This window comes from Lates calcarifer, linkage group LG10 (genome assembly GCF_001640805.2).
Source record: "Lates calcarifer isolate ASB-BC8 linkage group LG10, TLL_Latcal_v3, whole genome shotgun sequence".
NCBI lineage: Eukaryota > Metazoa > Chordata > Actinopteri > Centropomidae > Lates > Lates calcarifer.
In genome coordinates this window covers 24,925,894-24,944,300 of record NC_066842.1, presented here as the reverse complement: position 1 = coordinate 24,944,300, position 18,407 = coordinate 24,925,894, and the positions used below count along the sequence as shown (strand labels likewise).

General features: G+C 42.0%; 3 protein-coding genes across 3 annotated transcripts; 2 read left to right on the top strand and 1 right to left on the bottom strand.

Moving 5' to 3' along the window:
• Positions 1 to 5,131: 5,131 nt before the first annotated feature.
• LOC108901976 (putative uncharacterized protein DDB_G0271982) lies at positions 5,132 to 7,859 on the top strand. The gene is made up of 3 exons (XM_018703664.2): positions 5,132 to 5,216; positions 5,343 to 5,717; positions 5,881 to 7,859. The coding sequence occupies exons 1-3, from the start codon at positions 5,132 to 5,134 to the stop codon at positions 6,033 to 6,035; spliced, it is 615 nt and encodes a 204-aa protein (XP_018559180.1). The 3' UTR covers positions 6,036 to 7,859.
• A 727-nt stretch (positions 7,860 to 8,586) lies between these two features.
• LOC108901979 (zinc finger protein 276) lies at positions 8,587 to 14,863 on the top strand. The gene is made up of 12 exons (XM_018703666.2): positions 8,587 to 8,743; positions 9,203 to 9,518; positions 9,734 to 10,049; positions 10,154 to 10,200; positions 10,296 to 10,733; positions 11,790 to 11,871; positions 12,062 to 12,145; positions 12,265 to 12,384; positions 12,577 to 12,652; positions 12,897 to 13,014; positions 13,095 to 13,194; positions 13,389 to 14,863. The coding sequence occupies exons 2-12, from the start codon at positions 9,266 to 9,268 to the stop codon at positions 13,675 to 13,677; spliced, it is 1,923 nt and encodes a 640-aa protein (XP_018559182.1). The 5' UTR covers positions 8,587 to 8,743; positions 9,203 to 9,265; the 3' UTR covers positions 13,678 to 14,863.
• A 32-nt stretch (positions 14,864 to 14,895) lies between these two features.
• Positions 14,896 to 17,129, bottom strand: LOC108901980 (Fanconi anemia group A protein homolog). The gene is made up of 6 exons (XM_018703667.2): positions 17,069 to 17,129; positions 16,206 to 16,299; positions 15,970 to 16,045; positions 15,483 to 15,633; positions 15,285 to 15,383; positions 14,896 to 15,157 (listed from the first exon to the last, which is right to left on the bottom strand). Exons 1-6 carry the CDS (start codon positions 17,099 to 17,101, stop codon positions 15,059 to 15,061), a joined length of 552 nt encoding a protein of 183 aa, XP_018559183.2. The 5' UTR covers positions 17,102 to 17,129; the 3' UTR covers positions 14,896 to 15,058.
• Positions 17,130 to 18,407: the final 1,278 nt, after the last annotated feature.

The window sequence follows — 18,407 nt, the reverse complement described above, 5'->3', positions numbered from 1 at the left end:
TTTTCTCCCACTGTCAAATATCTCTAACTATTTACTATTTTCACTGTAAGGTGTTTTATGTAGGAAGCAAAAACAGCACAAAATAATTATTGGACTGAGGGGAAAAAGATCAGTTTCCAGCCACTGGGAGTCTCTCCACCCTCCTAGATTAGATTTCACTGCCATCCATTCAGTTACAGTGTGTCTCCACAAGATGGCACAACCTTCACAAAAACAGATCTATATGTGTCGGATAGCGCTCAGTACACAGCAGAGTTATGACTCATTGTTTAGTCCAGTAAATCTCCCAGACCTGCAGCAGTTGCTGGAACTTCAGCGATGTTTGCAGCCTGTCTAGTTTTCAATCGGGTATTTTTAATGGCTTAGACAATGATGTTACCCTCAAGTAACAAAAGCAATATCTTATATAATCTGCAGTAGCACTTTAAACATCCCACACACCCAGAAACAACTGGGTACTTTGATATCAGTTTTCAGTCTTGGAAAAACATCTACAAGTTTTCAGAAAGATATTGTGTCATCCTGGAAAAATAATTGTAACTTTCTTGTCTATTCTTTTTGCTGAAAAAATAACTTTCAGCTTTCTGCAACAACTGGCAGCTGAAACTGGGGCTATGCTCAGGGACAAGATGAAATTATAATGTCAGGAGTGAGAGTGTGCTGGATATTGGAGAGGTCTGAGGTCTGTGATCCCCTGTCAGTGAGTTGCTCTGGGCAGGAACATAATCCTCTTCAGCAAGTGTGTGTGTTTTGTTGAGGCAGGGCGTCCTGGCAGCCTGATGAGCCATTATACAGGAACAATGAGGTACGTTCTTATTTCTCCTTGATGGGTTGGTACGACTGCTTCTATGTCCACACAAAACCTCTTAGAAAAACTTCCATCAAATCTCTGTTTTATGGTAAGGAATAACCAATAAAATAAATAAAAAATGAAGAGTAATGACAACTGATTGCAGAAGTGTAATCAGCGTGTGTTATGGTGCATCATGAGCTCATATCAGAGGACGGCTGGATCTCTGCTTAGACAGTGCAGAAGGCAAGAGCTCTGGATGAAGTGAATTCAGTCCTTAAACTGTTCCCCAGACCTTCTCCACAAACAGATTTAACATTTCTAAGACAAACACAGGGTAAACATTAGACTTCAAGGCTCAGCAGTGGGCAGAGACAGCTGGTTGGGGTTAAGGATAAAGTTAGGCTCAGGTTCAGGTTCAAGGTGGCACTGCATTCACTTCATCATCAAACAGGAATCACATAACGGTCTGGTGACAGAGAAGGACCAGGCAGAGATCAGCCACCGCTCAGCCTGTCACAGTCCAGCTGACAGTTCTACATGGCTACTACTGTAGTAAGCTTCACTTGTTCCAGATGAAGTTTTCTGTCTGCAGGCAGCAAACACTACAATTACACCTATAACTCAATTGAAACCATGTTTTCTTTCAGCGCATTCAGTTTTTGATGCAGAAACTTGTTTGTCCTGCAGGGGGAGCTGCAGCAGGTAGAGAGTGTTTTACCACTTTATCTTCATTTTCATGTCACAACCCGGCTCCTAGGCCATGACAAATGTGGGAAGGACCCAAAGGATGAATGGTAAATGTAATTTTTTTATTCATACTAAAGATAAACAACTAATGCAGTGTGAATATCAGTCTTCAGTAATGTAAATGTACATAAGTGAGCATTATGAGATGTGGGGTGTTGTAGGGAAACAAAAACAAAAGACAACCGAAAAGGAAATGTGTCAAAGCTGGCTGATGAGGGCTGTGAAGGAGAAGAAGGTGAGAGAAAGAGCAAAGCTGGGCTGGGCTTTTATTCCCTGGGTACACCCAGCCCAGGTGCTGCAAATCTGGCTGGCTGCACCAATCAGAGCTCTCCATTACCTTTAAAGAATAATATAACATAATTAGGCAGGGGCCATCATTTTCACCACTACCTAAGGTAACACCTTGGTCATCTAGACTGTGTTTTAATGCAGCTCACACTATAGCTGTTTTCATTTATGTATCTGTTTGTTTCTGTTGTTGGACTACTGAATGAGAAAGTGATTTGACTGCAGCTCAAAAGTCAAAATGTCATTTCAAAGCTGTTGCACTGTGGTGGTACACAGCCATTTCACTGTATTTCTTTCATGAATAATGTATACTGATGATATCTTATAGCTTATGGAGGTGAACACCCCCCCCCCCCCCCAAAGTAGAATGGAACACAGTTATGACCTCAGAGTTCTAGAACACGATTTGTCATAAAGCAGAATTTCATCAAGGTTCACCACACTCTCAAACACAGCCTCTAGTTACCAATCCCAGACAGAAGACATTCACATTTCTGACCTGGAATATTTTTCTTCAGACATAGAAAGACGCAGCAGAGGAGTACCACAGGTAAGAATTCTGAATTTGAACAGGAAAACTTCTTTTTGACGTTTTATTCAGCACTGAGCCTCTTTCTTTTGTTCCTTTCATTTCTGATATTTGTGTAAAGCTTCAACAAATTCAAAGGGATTAATCTAAGAAAGAATTCCCTGTTTGTCTGTGTGTATCTCTCTGTGGGTCCAAATCTTAGTTACAGTTAATCAATTTTGATTAATCCATCCAATGTTGTTGAAAAACCTTAATTTTCCTTGACAGACATTTCTAATATCTGATAGAAAGCAGAAACTAAGGGTCAGGTGATGATAACACTGCCACCTGCTGTCATTGTTGTTGTCTTTAAAGAGAATTAAAGCAATCAGAGAATGGGAACTGTAATTATTCATTTAAATCATGAATATATTCATGTATATTTCAGAGTCCTGGAGCAAAGGAAACACATCAACAGAGTGAGAACAACACAAGTGAACAGGAGGAAAAACAGCGCTGAAGAAGGAAGACTGGAAAGGACCAAGGAAGGAAGACAGAAGCAAAGCGAGAGGGACGGACAAGAAAGGATGGAAAAGAGAAGGAAAATGAAAGAGAGAGAAAAAAAGGAGCAGGAAGAAAGAGAAAGACTTGAAGGAGATGAAGTTGTAAGACAGGAGAGAAGTGAAAAGAGGAAGAGAAGAAGAGAGGAAAAAGAAAGACAAGAACGAGAAGAAAGAGAGAGACAGGAACGAGAAGAAAGAGAAAGACAGGAGCAGGAAGAAAGAGAAAGACTTGAAGGAGATGTTGTAAGACAGGAGAGGATTGAAAAGAGGAGGAGAAGAAGAGAGGAAAAAGAGAGACAAGAACGAGAAGAAAGAGAGAGACAGGAGCAGGAGAGAGAACAACAGGAGCAGGAGGAGAAACAAAGGCAGGAGAGGACTGAGAGGAGAAGGAGGAGGAGGGAGGAAAGAGAGAGACAGGAACAAGAAGAAAGAGAGAGACAGGAGCAGGAGAGAGAACGACAAGAGCAGGAGGAGAAACAAAGACAGGAGAGGACTGAGAGGAGAAGGAGGAGGAGGGAGGAAAGAGAGAGACAGGAACGAGAAGAAAGAGAGAGACAGGAGGAGAAACAAAGACAGGAACAGGAGGAGAGAGAAAGACAAGAGCAGGAGGAGAAACAAAGACAGGAGAGGACTGAAAGGAGAAGGAGGAGGAGGGAGGAAAGAGAGAGACAGGAACGAGAAGAAAGAGAGAGACAGGAGGAGAAACAAAGACAGGAACAGGAGGAGAGAGAAAGACAAGAGCAGGAGGAGAAACAAAGACAGGAGAGGACTGAAAGGAGAAGGAGGAGGAGGGAGGAAAGAGAGAGACAGGAACGAGAAGAAAGAGAGAGACAGGAGGAGAAACAAAGACAGGAACAGGAGGAGAGAGAAAGACAAGAGCAGGAGGAGAAACAAAGACAGGAGAGGACTGAAAGGAGAAGGAGGAGGAGGGAGGAAAGAGAGAGACAGGAACGAGAAGAAAGAGAGAGACAGGAGGAGAAACAAAGACAGGAACAGGAGGAGAGAGAACAACAAGAGCAGGAGGAGAAACAAAGACAGAGGACTGAGAGGAGAAGGAGGAGGAGGGAGGAAAGAGAGAGACAGGAACGAGAAGAAAGAGAGAGACAGGAGGAGAAACAAAGACAGGAACAGGAGGAGAGAGAACAACAAGAGCAGGAGGAGAAACAAAGACAGGAGCAGGAGGAGAGAGAACAACAAGAGCAGGAGGAGAGAGTCCAGGAGAGGACTGAAAGGAGAAGGAGGAGGAGGGAGGAAAGAGAGAGACAGGAACGAGAAGAAAGAGAGAGACAGGAGGAGAAACAAAGACAGGAACAGGAGGAGAGAGAACAACAAGAGCAGGAGGAGAAACAAAGACAGAGGACTGAGAGGAGAAGGAGGAGGAGGGAGGAAAGAGAGAGACAGGAACAAGAAGAAAGAGAAAGACAGGAGGAGAAACAAAGACAGGAACAGGAGGAGAGAGAACAACAAGAGCAGGAGGAGAAACAAAGACAGGAGCAGGAGGAGAGAGAACAACAAGAGCAGGAGGAGAGAGTCCAGGAGAGGACTGAAAGGAGAAGGAGGAGGAGGGAGGAAAGAGAGAGACAGGAACGAGAAGAAAGAGAGAGACAGGAGGAGAAACAAAGACAGGAACAGGAGGAGAGAGAACAACAAGAGCAGGAGGAGAAACAAAGACAGGAGCAGGAGGAGAGAGAACAACAAGAGCAGGAGGAGAAACAAAGACAGGAGAGGACTGAGAGGAGAAGGAGGAGGAGGGAGGAAAGAGAGAGACAGGAACGAGAAGAAAGAGAGAGACAGGAGGAGAAACAAAGACAGGAGAGGACTGAGAGGAGAAGGAGGAGGAGGGAGGAAAGAGAGAGACAGGAACGAGAAGAAAGAGAAAGACTGGAGGAGAAGGAGAGAGAAAAACAGGAGCAGGAGGAGAAACAAAGACAGGAGCAGGAGGAGAGAGAACGATGGGAGAGGACTGAGAGGAGAAGGAGGAGGAGGGAAAACGAGAGACAGGAAAGACTGGAACAGGAGGAGAGAGAACGACAGGTGCAGGAGGAGAGAGAACGACAGGAGCAGGAGGAGAAACAAAGACAGGAGAGGACTGAGAGGAGAAGGAGGAGGGAAGAAAGAGAGAAATGGGAGCGGGAGGAGAAAGAGAGGCGGAGGAAGGAGAAGAGTGGTGGAGAAAGACAGGAGACGACAGGAAGAAGTAAATCTGAGTGGACCTTTGTCTCAAACCTGAAAATGTGGCACCTTGAACACAAGAAAGAGAAAATCGTCAAGGCCCTTATCAGGACCTGTGATAAGGAGGAGTCCATTGAGGCTGGTGGTAAGAAAGTCACTTTCTATACTGTTAGAACCCATTTGATAGAAGACTGTGTTTCTCTGCAGCTTCTTCTCTTGTAGATGTTGTAGCTGTTCTCCAGGCTCACCACTGATATTTTGTTTCTTTCAGACGATACTCCTGAAATGAAGGACATTCGAGTGTGGAGGCAAATGGCAAAGAAGAGGAAGCTGCTGAAGAAAAGGCAGACAATAGAGGACAGAATAAAACGCAAGAAGGAGAAGCAGAGACAAAGACAAAAGTGGACAAAGAAAGAGAGAGAAAGAAGGGATGGGAAAGGAGCACGTAAGTGGAAGAAGAAAGGAGAGGAGGAAGACACAGAAAGTGAGGAGAGTGAAAGAGAAGAGGACACAGAAAGATCTGGATCTGTTCCAAAGAAAAGCCTCATGTCAAACCTGAAAACGTGGTACCTGAAACAACAGAAGGAGAAAATCGTCAAGGCCATTAGCAAGACCCGTGACAAGGAGGTGGCCATTGATGTTGGTGGTAAGAAAGTCAGCTTGTACAATATATTTCATAAGTGTGTTGCCTCCAGAAGTTAAATGGTCACTTTATTAAGATGTCAAAGTCACAAGATTGTAATGTTGACACTTCAGTGATTGAAGGGTTGCAGGTGTTGAGCTTACCTTTCATATTCTTCTTCTGTCAGATGATACTCATGAGATGAAAGAGATAAGAGTATGGAGACAACAGGCCAAGAGGAAGATGCTGCTGAAGAAACAGCAAGAACTGGAGGAAAAAATACAACACAGGTTTACATGTCATCACAAACAGAAGAGCAAAGAGTGTGGATGGAAACAATAATGTATCTTAGGCAGCACAATTTAATATATTTATTTTTATAATTTAATTTGATATAATTTAATACTAGATTAACTTAATCAAATGTAAATAGAAATTATATTTTTATAATCTAATTTAATTTTTATATATTTATATTTTATTATTAGTCATATTTAATATTTAGGATAGAGTAATTTATTTTTTAAACTAGTTGTAGAAATAATATATAGTTAATAATAATATATAGTTCTAGAAATAATATAGTTAGAGAAGCAAAAGTTATTTAATATAAAATAAAGTTATTGTCCTCCGATGAGGGGGGGTGGTGGCGGGTCAAAATTAAAATATTTATTAAGTATTTTAATATTAGTAATATTTAATATAATTTAGGATAAAGCAATTTATTTTTTAACTAGTTGTAGAAATAATATATAGTTAATAATTATAGTTCTAGAAAGAATATTAGAGAAGCAAAATTAACTTCATATAGAATAAAGTTATTGTCCTCCGATGAGGGGGGGTGGTGGTGGGTCAAAATAAAATTTAAACAAAAAGAAAAAGAAAAGAGAAACATGAAAAACACTTAAGCACTATAAAATATAATTGGATCTAACTAAATGTAATAAAATATTTTATTATTTGTAATATTTAATATAATTTAGGATAAAGTCATTTATTTTTTAAGTAGTTGTAGAAAGAATATAGCAAAATTCATTTAATATAGAATAAAGTTATTGTCCTCCGATGAGGGGGGGTGGTGGCGGGTCAAAATTTTATTTTAAAAAAAGGAAGAAATGAGAAACTTGCAAGATACTTAAACACATCAAATCTATTGCGATCCAATAGGTCCTGATCTGATCTAATCTAATAAGAAAGAGTCCTGAAACAGAAGAGGAATTAAGCACACTTTAAATAATTGTAGTCAGTTTATGACCATAAACACCAACACAAGAGTGAACACATCCTCATATGGAGACAGCAAATGTTGTTTAAACAGACCTACATCTACTGTCTAACAAAAATCTAGATGGATCTGATCTAATCTGTTGTAATCCACTCTAACCAAGTCATTATTTAGGTTCATGTAGTTCCACCTAAAATTAAAGTTCAGTTGCTGCTTTAAAAATGTGAGTGTTGTTACTCCTTCTGTGACCTGAGCCTCTCCAGTGTTTTCTGGTATTTTCCTCTGCTTCCCTGGAGCCTCTGCCTCTCTGCTCTCTGTGTGTGGAGGAGTGGAGCATCTTCTGCTTCACCTGTAGCTCATCGATTATTGTTTCAGCTTCACCACGTGGTAACACATCCGGGCCACCGTAGTTTCTGGTGTTTCTTGTGTCTCTAGTATTTCTAGTTTTTCTCTAGGTGTTGTTCTCCAGTGTTTTTTGTGCTCTACTGAGTCCAGTCTCAGAACTCACCTGGTCCTTTGCTGCTACTCGCCTCTGTGGCCTGTTCACCTGGTTCGCCGCCATACCCTGCCAGACCATTTGCCTGCTCCGAGCCTCCAGTCTCCACTGCTCCTCCCGGGTCACTTCATTCCTCTGCCGCATCAGTCCTGAAGGGGGCCCACAGAGACTGCTTATGTACAGGACCCAGGACTTTGTGCTCTACCCCTGCTGGTGGTCAACACAGAGATCTGAAGACTTCTGTTGAGAAAGATGGAGAGGACCCTTACTGTGCTGGAGCCACAAACAGCCACCCATGGCATGCTGAAGGGGGAGGACTGAGACACACCCACTGCCCTCTCTATCTGTCTCTCCCTCTTTCTATCTCTCCTCTCCTGTACTCCACCCCCCCACCCCCCACTCCCCCACACACATTCCTGTTACCCAGTGTTCATTCCTGTTAATTAAATTAAATGTGTTCTTCAAACAAAACAAGGATTTACCTGGTCTTAACTGTGTTCGCATGACCTGAATTAACCTCAGTGGTGGATTTACTGTATAATGAGAGTTGATTGTTTCCAGTTTCGTACTGTACACCACACACTAAACCAAGGAGGGCTCCATGGGTGAAGGAGGATGTCACCACTGAAAGGCACAGAAAGGCATCACTAATATTTGCAAACACTTTCATAGACAGTGCAATCCCACAGTCTCTGTGGAGAAAGCTGAAATCCACTCTCACACACACAAATCCACAAAATCCACTCCTGTAAACCTATAAGAGTTTGGAGGCAATGGAAGAGAAGCAGAAACTACCAGCAGACAGATGGCTGCAAGGAATATTTAGAGGCTCACTGACTCCAAACAAATATTAGTGAAATGATTTTATATTATGATTCTATTGAAATATTCTTTTCATACAGTTTGCATTTATTTCTGAGTATGTTTCTGAAGTAGTTCTGAATTATGTAGTTGAAATTTAGGACTGTCTGTGTGTGTTATTAGATTTAGTGTTGAAAAAAGATTAAATGAATTAAGATTAAATTTAACTTAATTACAACAAGCAAAAAATGTACTTTATTATCACAGTAACTGCAGCTAATAAAAGCCATGAAGACAACACACCATCTCCACAGGTAGTTGGCTCGCTGGTTGCATTATCTTCTACGGCCGGAGAGTGGCGCTGTATCACATTTTCTTCCGTGTTTTCCTCCAGTTGTACTTCCGGGTTCTAATGTTTACAATTGGTAGCATCGTTGAAACCACAGAGCTGCTTTCCTGGTTGACGAAAACTACCTTTTATGCAAAAACAACATGTGCTTCAAGTGCTAGGATAAATATACAGAGACGGTAGGCTCCTTCTTAGGACTACATCGGTCACAGCCGGAATTTAAACTGTATCTTTAACAGCAGCTAACGACCGCAGCAGCTCGGTCAGGCTGCTCAGGCTAACCGAGCTAGTTCAATTAACACTTAATCAACAGCAGTTTGTTGTAATGTAAAAGCTACAGTGGTCCTGACGTTCGTTTGTGTGTGTGTCAGTTAATTTTATTGAATTAAATATGAAAAGTGACGACAGCTGTTGGTTTTCGTGTTTCTCTCTTTGTAACGTCATATAACCACATTAAAACATGATGTGTTGTTAAATAGCATTATCACTTAAGGAAAATATGGCCAAGCAGCAAACAGTGGCTCAGCTAAGAAAATGGAATAAAGTCAGACCAGTAAAGGCAGCATAAGACACTTTAACTTAGTAGCACTAATTATTTCTCATATCATTTTCCTGCCTTACATTTCTCATTTGTACAGTTGCACAGGCAGCAGGCCTCCATCATCGGGATCAACTGCTGGCAGTCCCAGTCTATCACAACTATGAAGAAGAAAAGCAGACATCCCAGGTCATCTGAGACGTCACAGCAGAGCAGCAGGACACAGATGACCGTGAGCGTCAGTGAGGAAAAGAGGACGCCAGGAAACAGAGGGAGACCACGGAAGACTGTTCCTGTAACCACAAACAGTTTTTACCACAAGGACACAGCGACAGACAAGACCACTAACTTAGATTTCAGTGTGACAGCTGCTGACGACACAGTGAAACATCCAGAGAGCAAGTCAAAACCTTCAGGTGAGTGGCAGTCACGCCAAACTCATTCAGAATCTGCCAGGTCACAGCCGCTTTGCCTCTCAGTTTTATTTGCAGATTTCTGAATGCAGTTTGGTACAATGTCCATTTCATTTAAATAAAGAAGTGAAGTCCAAGGGGACTTCAAATTTTTCTTCGAAAACCCATAAAAACAAATTTATTTTTAGGTAAAAACTGACCGTGTTTTTCTTCCACAGGCAGACTATCCACTGCTATCTGCCGGCTCTGTCATGGAAAGTTTTCCCCACGCAGTTTGCGGCACGCCTTCAACAGATGGTCTCAAGACCCCATCGATATTGTTGACGATGAGTCAGACGCCACGGCCCAGTCGCCCCTGTTATTCCACACAGATTTCCAGAGACTGGTCGGGGTCCAGTTGAACCGTGACCCCCGGTTATCCGAGTTTATCTGCAAGAAATGCCACGCCAAGTTCTACAAGTGCCACAGCATCCTGATCAGGTTTCTGCAAAGAGTCAACCTCCCACCAGTTGGGAAAGAGAACATGAAAAGCCGGTGAGTCCAGAATCCACCTCAGTGTGACTTTATAACTGTGCAGGATTTTCATATGTGCAGGTGGAAAAAATACAATTATGAGAAACTGTTTGTTTCTTTTTCAGGAAGAATGCAAAGTGTCTAGACTCATCAGTTAATCACGGCTCAATATGTAAATAAAAGCGTTTCTTACTTCACACTTTCAGAAATCACAATAGTACAAGTCAGGTTAACTGACTGCATTTCTCTGTTGCTGTTTTCTCTCAGCACCACCGTCTTTTACCTCAGACCCAAAGTGCCTCCACAGTCTGGTGTCCTGGGCTCACCACCACGGAGAGGCCTGCCGCTCCTGCCCCGACCTGAAGGAGGTGCTGAAGGGTCAGTGCTGGGGCTCTGTGAAGGCTGTGTGGGGTTGTGTTGATGGTCACAGATACATCATGGACACTCAGTGTACCAACGCTGTTGATCCCGGGTACACGATGGACTTTGGCGGTGGAGCGTTAGGGAGTGGCAACGGTGATGGAGTGATGTCAGAGGAGGAGGACCTGGAGCAGGAGGAGGAGGAGGAGGATGAAGTAGAAGAGCCCAGTGGGAATAGAAGGATGCCGGCGGGGAGTGTAAACGCTCTGGCTCAACACAGTCCACCAGCCGTCACGGCACAGACTCAGAGCTCAGCACTGGCTGACTGGACCAGCAACACTGAAGGTGAGACTGAATCTGCTTCACATTGAGGTCAGAGTGCCTGAAGGGTCCAGCGCTGTACTACTGACAAGCAACCTCATATGCTATCAAATTATTTTGGTGGTAAGATCCCATTAAGTTGACCCAGTCTGGCCTTTGTGGTGATCACAGAAACCCAAGACCACTGGTACTCACACGTCCCAGAAGGTGATCTTCTCATTTATAAGCATGTTATTCATCAAGTATCATAAAACAAATCTGCTGCTATTTGTGCTGATGACAACAATCACATAAATGTAGTCATCATTTTAACTCACTTACTCAAGTAAAGTAACTTTGAATCAACATGTCATAGGCAACCTGTGGAGTGTTTGATGAATTATGCATATGCACAATACAGCTGTGCACAGGGACCAGTGATGAGATACACTGCTGGATTCACACTGTCCCACTGATGAGCTGTTGGTGGTGGCACAAAGAAGTGTAGCTGGATTTAAATGTTCAAAAATGTCTCTTCAGATATTTTATGTGATAGAAATGCACTGGGCAGGAGTAACACAATGTAAACAGAACTAAACTGCATGGGGCCTCTTGTATGTGAGTGAAGTAGAAGAACACAGAGAAGATAACAGTGTGGCTTTACCTTTGAAATTAGAGTACTTGCTTTTCAGTGGTTGTTTGTGGCGCTGTTAAATTGTATTGCATTATACAAACAGGTATTTTTATTATTTGAGTTATTATATCAATGAGGGTAGGTTAATGAGAGACTAAAAACAATTTAATATAAAATTTGACTCAGTTGTCAATAAATACAGGTGTTTATATCCATCCATTATCTATACCACTCTTTTTTTTTTTTTTCAGTTTTTGCTCATGCCGTTTTAGTTTTTCTTCTGGAGACCAGTTTGTTTTGCTGTTGAACTGAACTGTGTTGTATTCAGTATATTCAGCATTCAGCCTTCATGTAAACACAACCAAGTGTCACTAACCAGTTTTTCTACTGCAGAGACTGACACACATGTTTAGAACCGTCAGCTTGTGGCATGTCTGTATGAATCCCTGACTCACATGGTTGTGTAGATTTCACAGGTCATGAGGAGGCGTTGTCTCCGGCTCCGGCCCAGGTGGAGGACAGGACGGGTGATAGTGATCTGTCCGACAGGTGAGTCACACAGCTCATCGCAACCATCTGACTGCGTCTTTACTCACTTCTGAGGACCATCAGTTTGTGGGAGAAAACGTCAAAGCTTTTTATACTTATACGTTTTAAAGTAATGAGATTAAGTTTGATAAAAACCCAGTAAAATATACAAGAAATATAATTGTGTGTGTGTGTGTATGTGTGTGTCCAGGGTCATTTCCGAGGATGAGTTTGAGGAGAGTAGAAAAGGAGGGTTGTCAGATGATGAGTTGTTTGAGCCGTACTCAGACAAGAGGTAGGTACAGATACTCTTCAGTAAAAGTTGCTGTTCCTTCTAAAGTAGCAGAGATGGACTAAAAACAGATGCTGACAGAAACCCAAGTACTGTTTTTAGTAGTTCTCTCCCCTCCTCAGAGCTCGCAGGGTGACCATCCCCAGCAAGAGAAGACGGAGCCCAAAGGCCCCAGAGGAGCCCAAAATCAAAAAGAAACCTGGACCCAAACCGGGCTGGAAGAACAAGTTCAAACCTAAAGGGTCTGTAGACCTGCAGTTAAATACACGACCTCCATTTAGCATAAGTTCAACGTGTTAAATGTATTTGAATCGGTTGGAAGCAGCAGATTATAGTTTGTTAAAATGTTTAGTTGTAGTTAATTTAGTCAGTGGTTATAGTTCAGTAGATTGAGTACATGTACATTAACAAACTACTGTTGTGTTGTTTTGAAGAGAGGAGCTGCCCAACATCTACAAGTGTCCATATCAGGGTTGTACAGCTGTCTACAGAGCTCCTGATGGTCTGAAGGTCAGAATTCATCCTGACAACATTTCTCTGTTAATGAAGTCATAAATATTTATTAAATGGATCATTAAAGGTGTGTGTTACTATTAGGAATGCTCTAGTACTGATAGCAATGAAAAAGTGACCTGAGTGCTTCGTTATTGCTCACTATTCACACTTAGAATGAACTCTATAAACCAATCAAAATGAATGAGAAATCAGTATTTGACACCTGTATAAAGTCTTTTCTCACCTGGCTGATTTTTAGAAACACATCAAGGAGCATCATGAGGAGGTGAGAGAGCGACCCTGCCCACACCCCGGCTGCAACAAGGTCTTCATGATCGACCGCTACCTGCAGCGACACGTCAAACTCATCCACACAGGTGAGGCCAACAGAAGGAATTTAGTTTGTCTTTAGACAACGTCATGTTTGGTGTTTCTTTACTGAAGTCTGTGTTTCCAGAGGAGAGGAACTACATCTGTGACCAGTGTGGTCAGACCTTCAAACAGAGGAAACACCTGTCAGTTCACCAGATGAGGCATTCAGGAGCCAAGCCGCTGCAGTAAGTACAGCCATCGTAAAACTTCAACTGTTTTATTTAAACTAGGTGACATAATCATCTGTGAGCTGTGATTCTCTCCGATTTGACAAAGCTCCTCCAAACAGGACGAGTAGAAGAGCAAACTAAACTTCACATATAAAGTCAAACAAATCAAACACAGGTGACTTATTAGATTTTAAATGTCTTCCCTGCAGGTGTGAGGTGTGTGGTTTCCAGTGCCGCCAGCGAGCGTCACTAAAATACCACATGACCAAACACAAGGCCGAGGCTGACCTGGAGTTCGCCTGCCTGATGTGCGGTAAACGTTTTGAGAAGGCCCACAACCTGAACGTCCACATGTCCATGGTCCACCCTCTGACTCAGGCTGAGGCTCAGAGAGGCAGCAGCCAGCAGCAGCAGCAGCAGCAGCAGCAGCCAACATACTCTGACCTGCACACCATCACTCTGACCGGAGAGGTGGTTCAGCAAGACCAGGACAGATGACGAGTCCAGGTCCAGGTGTGCTGCAGGGGTACAAAAGCTGTGGGTCAGGGACCAGCTCTGTACCTGGACTGAGACGGGACCTGTTGTGTGGCTTCACTGACCAACACAAGACAGATGTGTTTGATTTTTTACACCAACCAAGTTTTTGTGTCATAGGAACAAAACATGAAGTTTCTTTTCAGTGGACAGAGACCAACACACCCAGCTCTCAGCTCTTTATAAATTCCTAAATTGATTCTCATTCCAAAATGAATCTGTGTCATTGTCAGAATGCAAGTTTAGGTTTTAGCTTGTTTTAGAAGAAGCAGCAGCTTTTCCTTCATGTGCTGCAGTTTAACCTGAGTGAACAGGTGGGACACGTTGTTACCACACAGACTGCTGAGGGTCGTCTTCAGAAAAACAACCAAAGGCACACTGCACTGACTTTGTGACAGTAAGATACTTTTACCCCATGCTGTTTTTAAAGTCAATCTGCTGTCCAGAAAATGAACTAAATTACCTGTGTCATAGGTCATCATCAACCACTGCAGTAGATGTTTCATGTGACTGCTTCACAGTAAAACCCAAACTGTGTTTCCACTGTTGAATGCTTTTAATGTGAAGCACGGCTAACAGAAGTGTTGGGTTTGTATTAGCAGTAACTTAACACAGCTCTGACAGTTTGAAGGCTGAGAGCTGAACATCAACTGAATCAAATTACAAGCAGTAACTCTGTCAGTCCCATGTTCATAGGTAGGTAGACTATGTTACCAACAATTACAGAGGGGGTTTGATTTCATGAAAATCTCGAGGCTTATAATTTGAAAAGAAACAACCACTTCAGGTGCCTCTGTTACACATCTGATCTGATGGAAACATTATCTTTAACTGTCTATGGACTATTTGGAGTTTTACAGATGTTTTTAATCCATAGCTAAAGTACACATTAGCAGCCACTTATTAACAACTTGTAATGTTCTTGTTTTCCAGATCCATGTGCTGTGTAAGCTCGTCACAGTGCAAACAGCTGTGCAAAATGATTCCCAAGAACATGTAGTTCTGTTTTCTTAGGTCATTGTTGTTAAGTTATTACAGTGCTAAGGAGTGTATCTCTGTATTGTAAAGAACAAAAGGGCTTCAGATGTACATGTGTAAAGTTGTGTGTGCAGTATGTACAAAAAAATAAATTGTAGACCTTTTTACAAAACTGATTATCACCAGTTCTTCACACTTCACAGGTGGAATGTGAACAATGAAGTGTTCTTTAATAAATATTAGAAAGGAACATGTTTCTGTTAAATGCAAAGTTACATTAGAACAAACAGAGAACATACTGTACAGTCAGTTACTGTTGAAGCTGAGGGGAGGGGACAGTGTCTTTAGCCAGTTTCTCCTCAGCTGCTCAGAGGAAGTCCATCTCTGGGCTGAGACTCTGAGGGCCGAGGTGCACAGACAGAGCTGCTGCCACCTCTGGGTCAAGGTCTGCACACTGGGACTCCAACTGGACCGGGACACCCACAGACAGAGACCAGACAGGGACAAGTGATTAAGACAGAAGGTGGAGAGAGGTGAGTCAATGTTTTTTGACAATGAGGGGAAATGCAGGTGTGTTTGTGTGCGTTGGTTACCTGTCTGCGTTGGCTGGAAGACAGAGCAGTGGGAGACGTCTGTGAGATCACTCTCAGAAGAAACTGTTTGGCATCGCTCAGAATCTGGGAAGGCTCCAACTGACAATACAAGTATTTGAATTCAGTGTTCAGTGTCACGGGGTTAAGTGCAGTCCAGTGTGAAAAGACAGTACACACCATCACCTGAGGCACAGTTACCTGTTTTTCAGAGGGTTCAGCGGTGGATGTAGGTGTGTGTCCCTCCAGGAACAGCTGCAGCAGACTGATGTAGCAGAGGACGGCAGTGTGAAGGAACCCTGGACATCGCACAGCTCTCTGCAGCAGGTCAGGACTCTGCTGGAGCAGCAGGCTGAACACACACACACAAACAGTCATTTATACAAGTTTATAAGTATAGCTGCAATAAAAAGGTGGTGAGTGCTACATCTAAAAAAAGAAAATGTTATAAAAGGTTATAAAAAGTTATAAAATGCTGTAACCTGCTGCAGTTCAGCTAAATGTTTAAGATTTCTGCAAACATCAAATAAAGATCAACTTTACTTTTATTGGTTGAATTATGACGTGTGAGCATTATTAGAGGGAGAGATATACAATGAGTCTAAAGCTGGAAATCTTCTCTTTTCCATTCATTTTAAATGTTCTTGAAAACGTCTTCACCTGAATCAGCGACACTGAGAAAACTCACCTGTAGAAAGCCCAGGGCATCAGTCGAGTGAACTCATCTGATGTCACCATGGTAACAGACTGATAAACACTTTGTTCTAGAGTCAGGAAAAAGCACATCAGTTTTATAATGTATAAATCTACACAACACAAAATCATTTAATGTCAGTGCTAACATTAGGTTTCATCTGACAGGTAATCTGATGTTCTCTGCCAGCTGAGTGTTAATGTGGAGTGGTGTGAAGAGACTGACTATACCATTAGATTTAAAGATGAGCAGCCAGTCAGCAGAGTCCACCACCACAGACAGAAGCTCTGAGCATAAACTCCAGGCTTTTTGATTGTTTCTCTCCTACAGACACAACAGTGACTGCACATTATTCTCATTTTCACAGACAGTGAACACATCATTTACAAACCATGTCTTGAGTTTATTTGTGTTATATAGTTTCTGTGTTTTTTTTTGTTTGTTTGTTTGTTTTTTTGACCTGACAGAGTGTGGACTGTGTAAATAAAGGTGTGAAAACTTTGAACATTTTAGGAAATATGGTTATTTGCTTTCTTTGATGAAAGTTAGATTTCTACACTAATTATGATGCTGGTTAGCTTAGCTTAGCATAAAGAGTGAAAACAGAGCTATCCTGGCTCTGTCCAAATGTAATAAAGTCCTTCTCTTAGCACCTCTGAAGTTAACAAATAGACACATTATAGCCAAGCTAACCGTCTCCTGGCTGTAGCTGTATGTTTATCAGACAGATAAGTGGTTTGTCATCTAAATCTCAGCAAGAAAACAAATAAGTGTGTTTCCCAAAATCTCAAACTGCTCCTTTAACAATGAAGCCACTTGAAGACAGAGAAACATGAGGTCAGCTGTAGAGAAGGCTTGAGTTTCTCTGTCATTTATCCATTATTTTCATACTGAGCATGTCCTTCCTTGACTAATGTTGTGTGTGTATATGTTGTGTGCTGATGTGTAATAAAGAGGATTGTGGATGAACAGATGAATCAGAGAGATGTGTTTATTCATCCCCAGACCTGTCTCTCTAACTGCCCCCACATAAACCAGAACATAACCTGTTGGTGTTGGTGGATATGGTTTGGGGCTGTACGTGGTCAGATACCTGAGGATACAGGAGCGGCTGACAGACAGTCATTTACAGACAGGAAGAGCAGAAAAACCAGCACCTGAAGGAAGAAATGAGACAGCAGCAGATAAATATATAAACAGTGGAAAACACACAGAAAGCAGCCCCTGATCAGACACAACTTTCTATGAAAAACTGAAAAGATCATTCTTAGCATTATACTAACTGTCATTTATTGTAAATGAAAATTTTGAATGGAAAAAAAATTACAAATACACTGTTTGGTTTTGGTTTTAAGGTGGTGAAATGACCTGAGTATAAGTAAGTTTTTAACTCTCACCTGTCTGTACTGTGTGGCCCCTCTCTGGCTGCAGCACATTCAGGGCAGCACTGAGGCCCTGGCTGCCCCCCCATGACTTCTGCAGGCACAGTGCAGACTGGAGGCCAACAACAGAGCTGGAGCTGGAGGCAGTGGCAGTGATGATGGACTGAAAACCAGACAGAATTAAAAGTCAACTCACTGTGAGCCAAGTGAACTACAGTAAGATTTTTTTCATCCTGCACACTGACAGTGAAATGTTTCAACGGTAACATAGAGTGAGGTGGATCAGAGGTTTACCTGTGGGCCCAGTGCTGACAGTCAGAGAGGAGCTGCATCTGCTCTGACAGAGGCTCTCCACCACACAGTCGACTCCAGAGTGACACCAGCACTGGAAACAGACGCTCCCACCAGTGCTACACACACACAATCATCGTTAAAAACATAAACACACATATGGCGTCTGTAGGTCTGATTTCCTGATTTCCTTTTGAGGGATTTTGTTTTTTTCCCAAAATAACACAGCAGGAACTTTCATTTTTATCTGTTACATTGGTCTTACCAAGTCATTTTAGTTGTATATTGAACTCTCAAGGTTTACTTTAAAAAAAAATCGAATAAAAGGGTGATGTTTGATTTAAGGAAAGCCTTAAAAAAACATGAAACAAGTGGAAAAATTACACTTAACTGGCAGATTTCACAGACTCCATGAAAAACAATGGTTTCCAAAGTGGGACAGTGACACAATAACTTCAGTGGACAATATTTGTATTGTACTACAACCTTTTACCAAAAATAAGAAAATTATTCTGTCAAACCTAACTCACTAAATACAAGATTAATCACTAATACAGTATTCTTAACTGTTTAACACTTTTGTGCTCAAGTGCTGGCTAAGAGTCACAAATACAGGTTGATATTTTGACTTAGGAGAAATAAAAAGCTCAGGTGTTACTATCAACCCTGGGTCTGAAACTGAAGCAGCTTAATAGAAATCAGCTGTTGGTTAATTTTATAGTCAGATACATGTCCAAATGTCCTCCATGCAAAGACATC

Excerpts from the sequence above, each read along its gene's own strand:
- LOC108901979 (XM_018703666.2), top strand. The coding sequence starts at position 9,266 with ATGAAGAAGAAAAGCAGACATCCCAGGTCATCTGAGACGTCACAGCAG. Across the intron at positions 12,146-12,264 it reads GAGCCGTACTCAGACAAGAG|AGCTCGCAGGGTGACCATCC; the intron begins GTAGGTACAGAT and ends TCCCCTCCTCAG. Across the intron at positions 12,385-12,576 it reads AACAAGTTCAAACCTAAAGG|AGAGGAGCTGCCCAACATCT; the intron begins GTCTGTAGACCT and ends GTTGTTTTGAAG.
- LOC108901980 (XM_018703667.2), bottom strand. The coding sequence starts at position 17,101 with ATGACTGTCTGTCAGCCGCTCCTGTATCCTCAG. Across the intron at positions 16,300-17,068 it reads AGCCGCTCCTGTATCCTCAG|GAGAGAAACAATCAAAAAGC; the intron begins GTATCTGACCAC and ends TTGTGTCTGTAG. Across the intron at positions 16,046-16,205 it reads GCTCATCTTTAAATCTAATG|AACAAAGTGTTTATCAGTCT; the intron begins GTATAGTCAGTC and ends TCCTGACTCTAG.
- LOC108901976 (XM_018703664.2), top strand. The coding sequence starts at position 5,132 with ATGTGGCACCTTGAACACAAGAAAGAGAAAATCGTCAAGGCCCTTATC. Across the intron at positions 5,217-5,342 it reads GGAGTCCATTGAGGCTGGTG|ACGATACTCCTGAAATGAAG; the intron begins GTAAGAAAGTCA and ends TGTTTCTTTCAG. Across the intron at positions 5,718-5,880 it reads GGTGGCCATTGATGTTGGTG|ATGATACTCATGAGATGAAA; the intron begins GTAAGAAAGTCA and ends TTCTTCTGTCAG.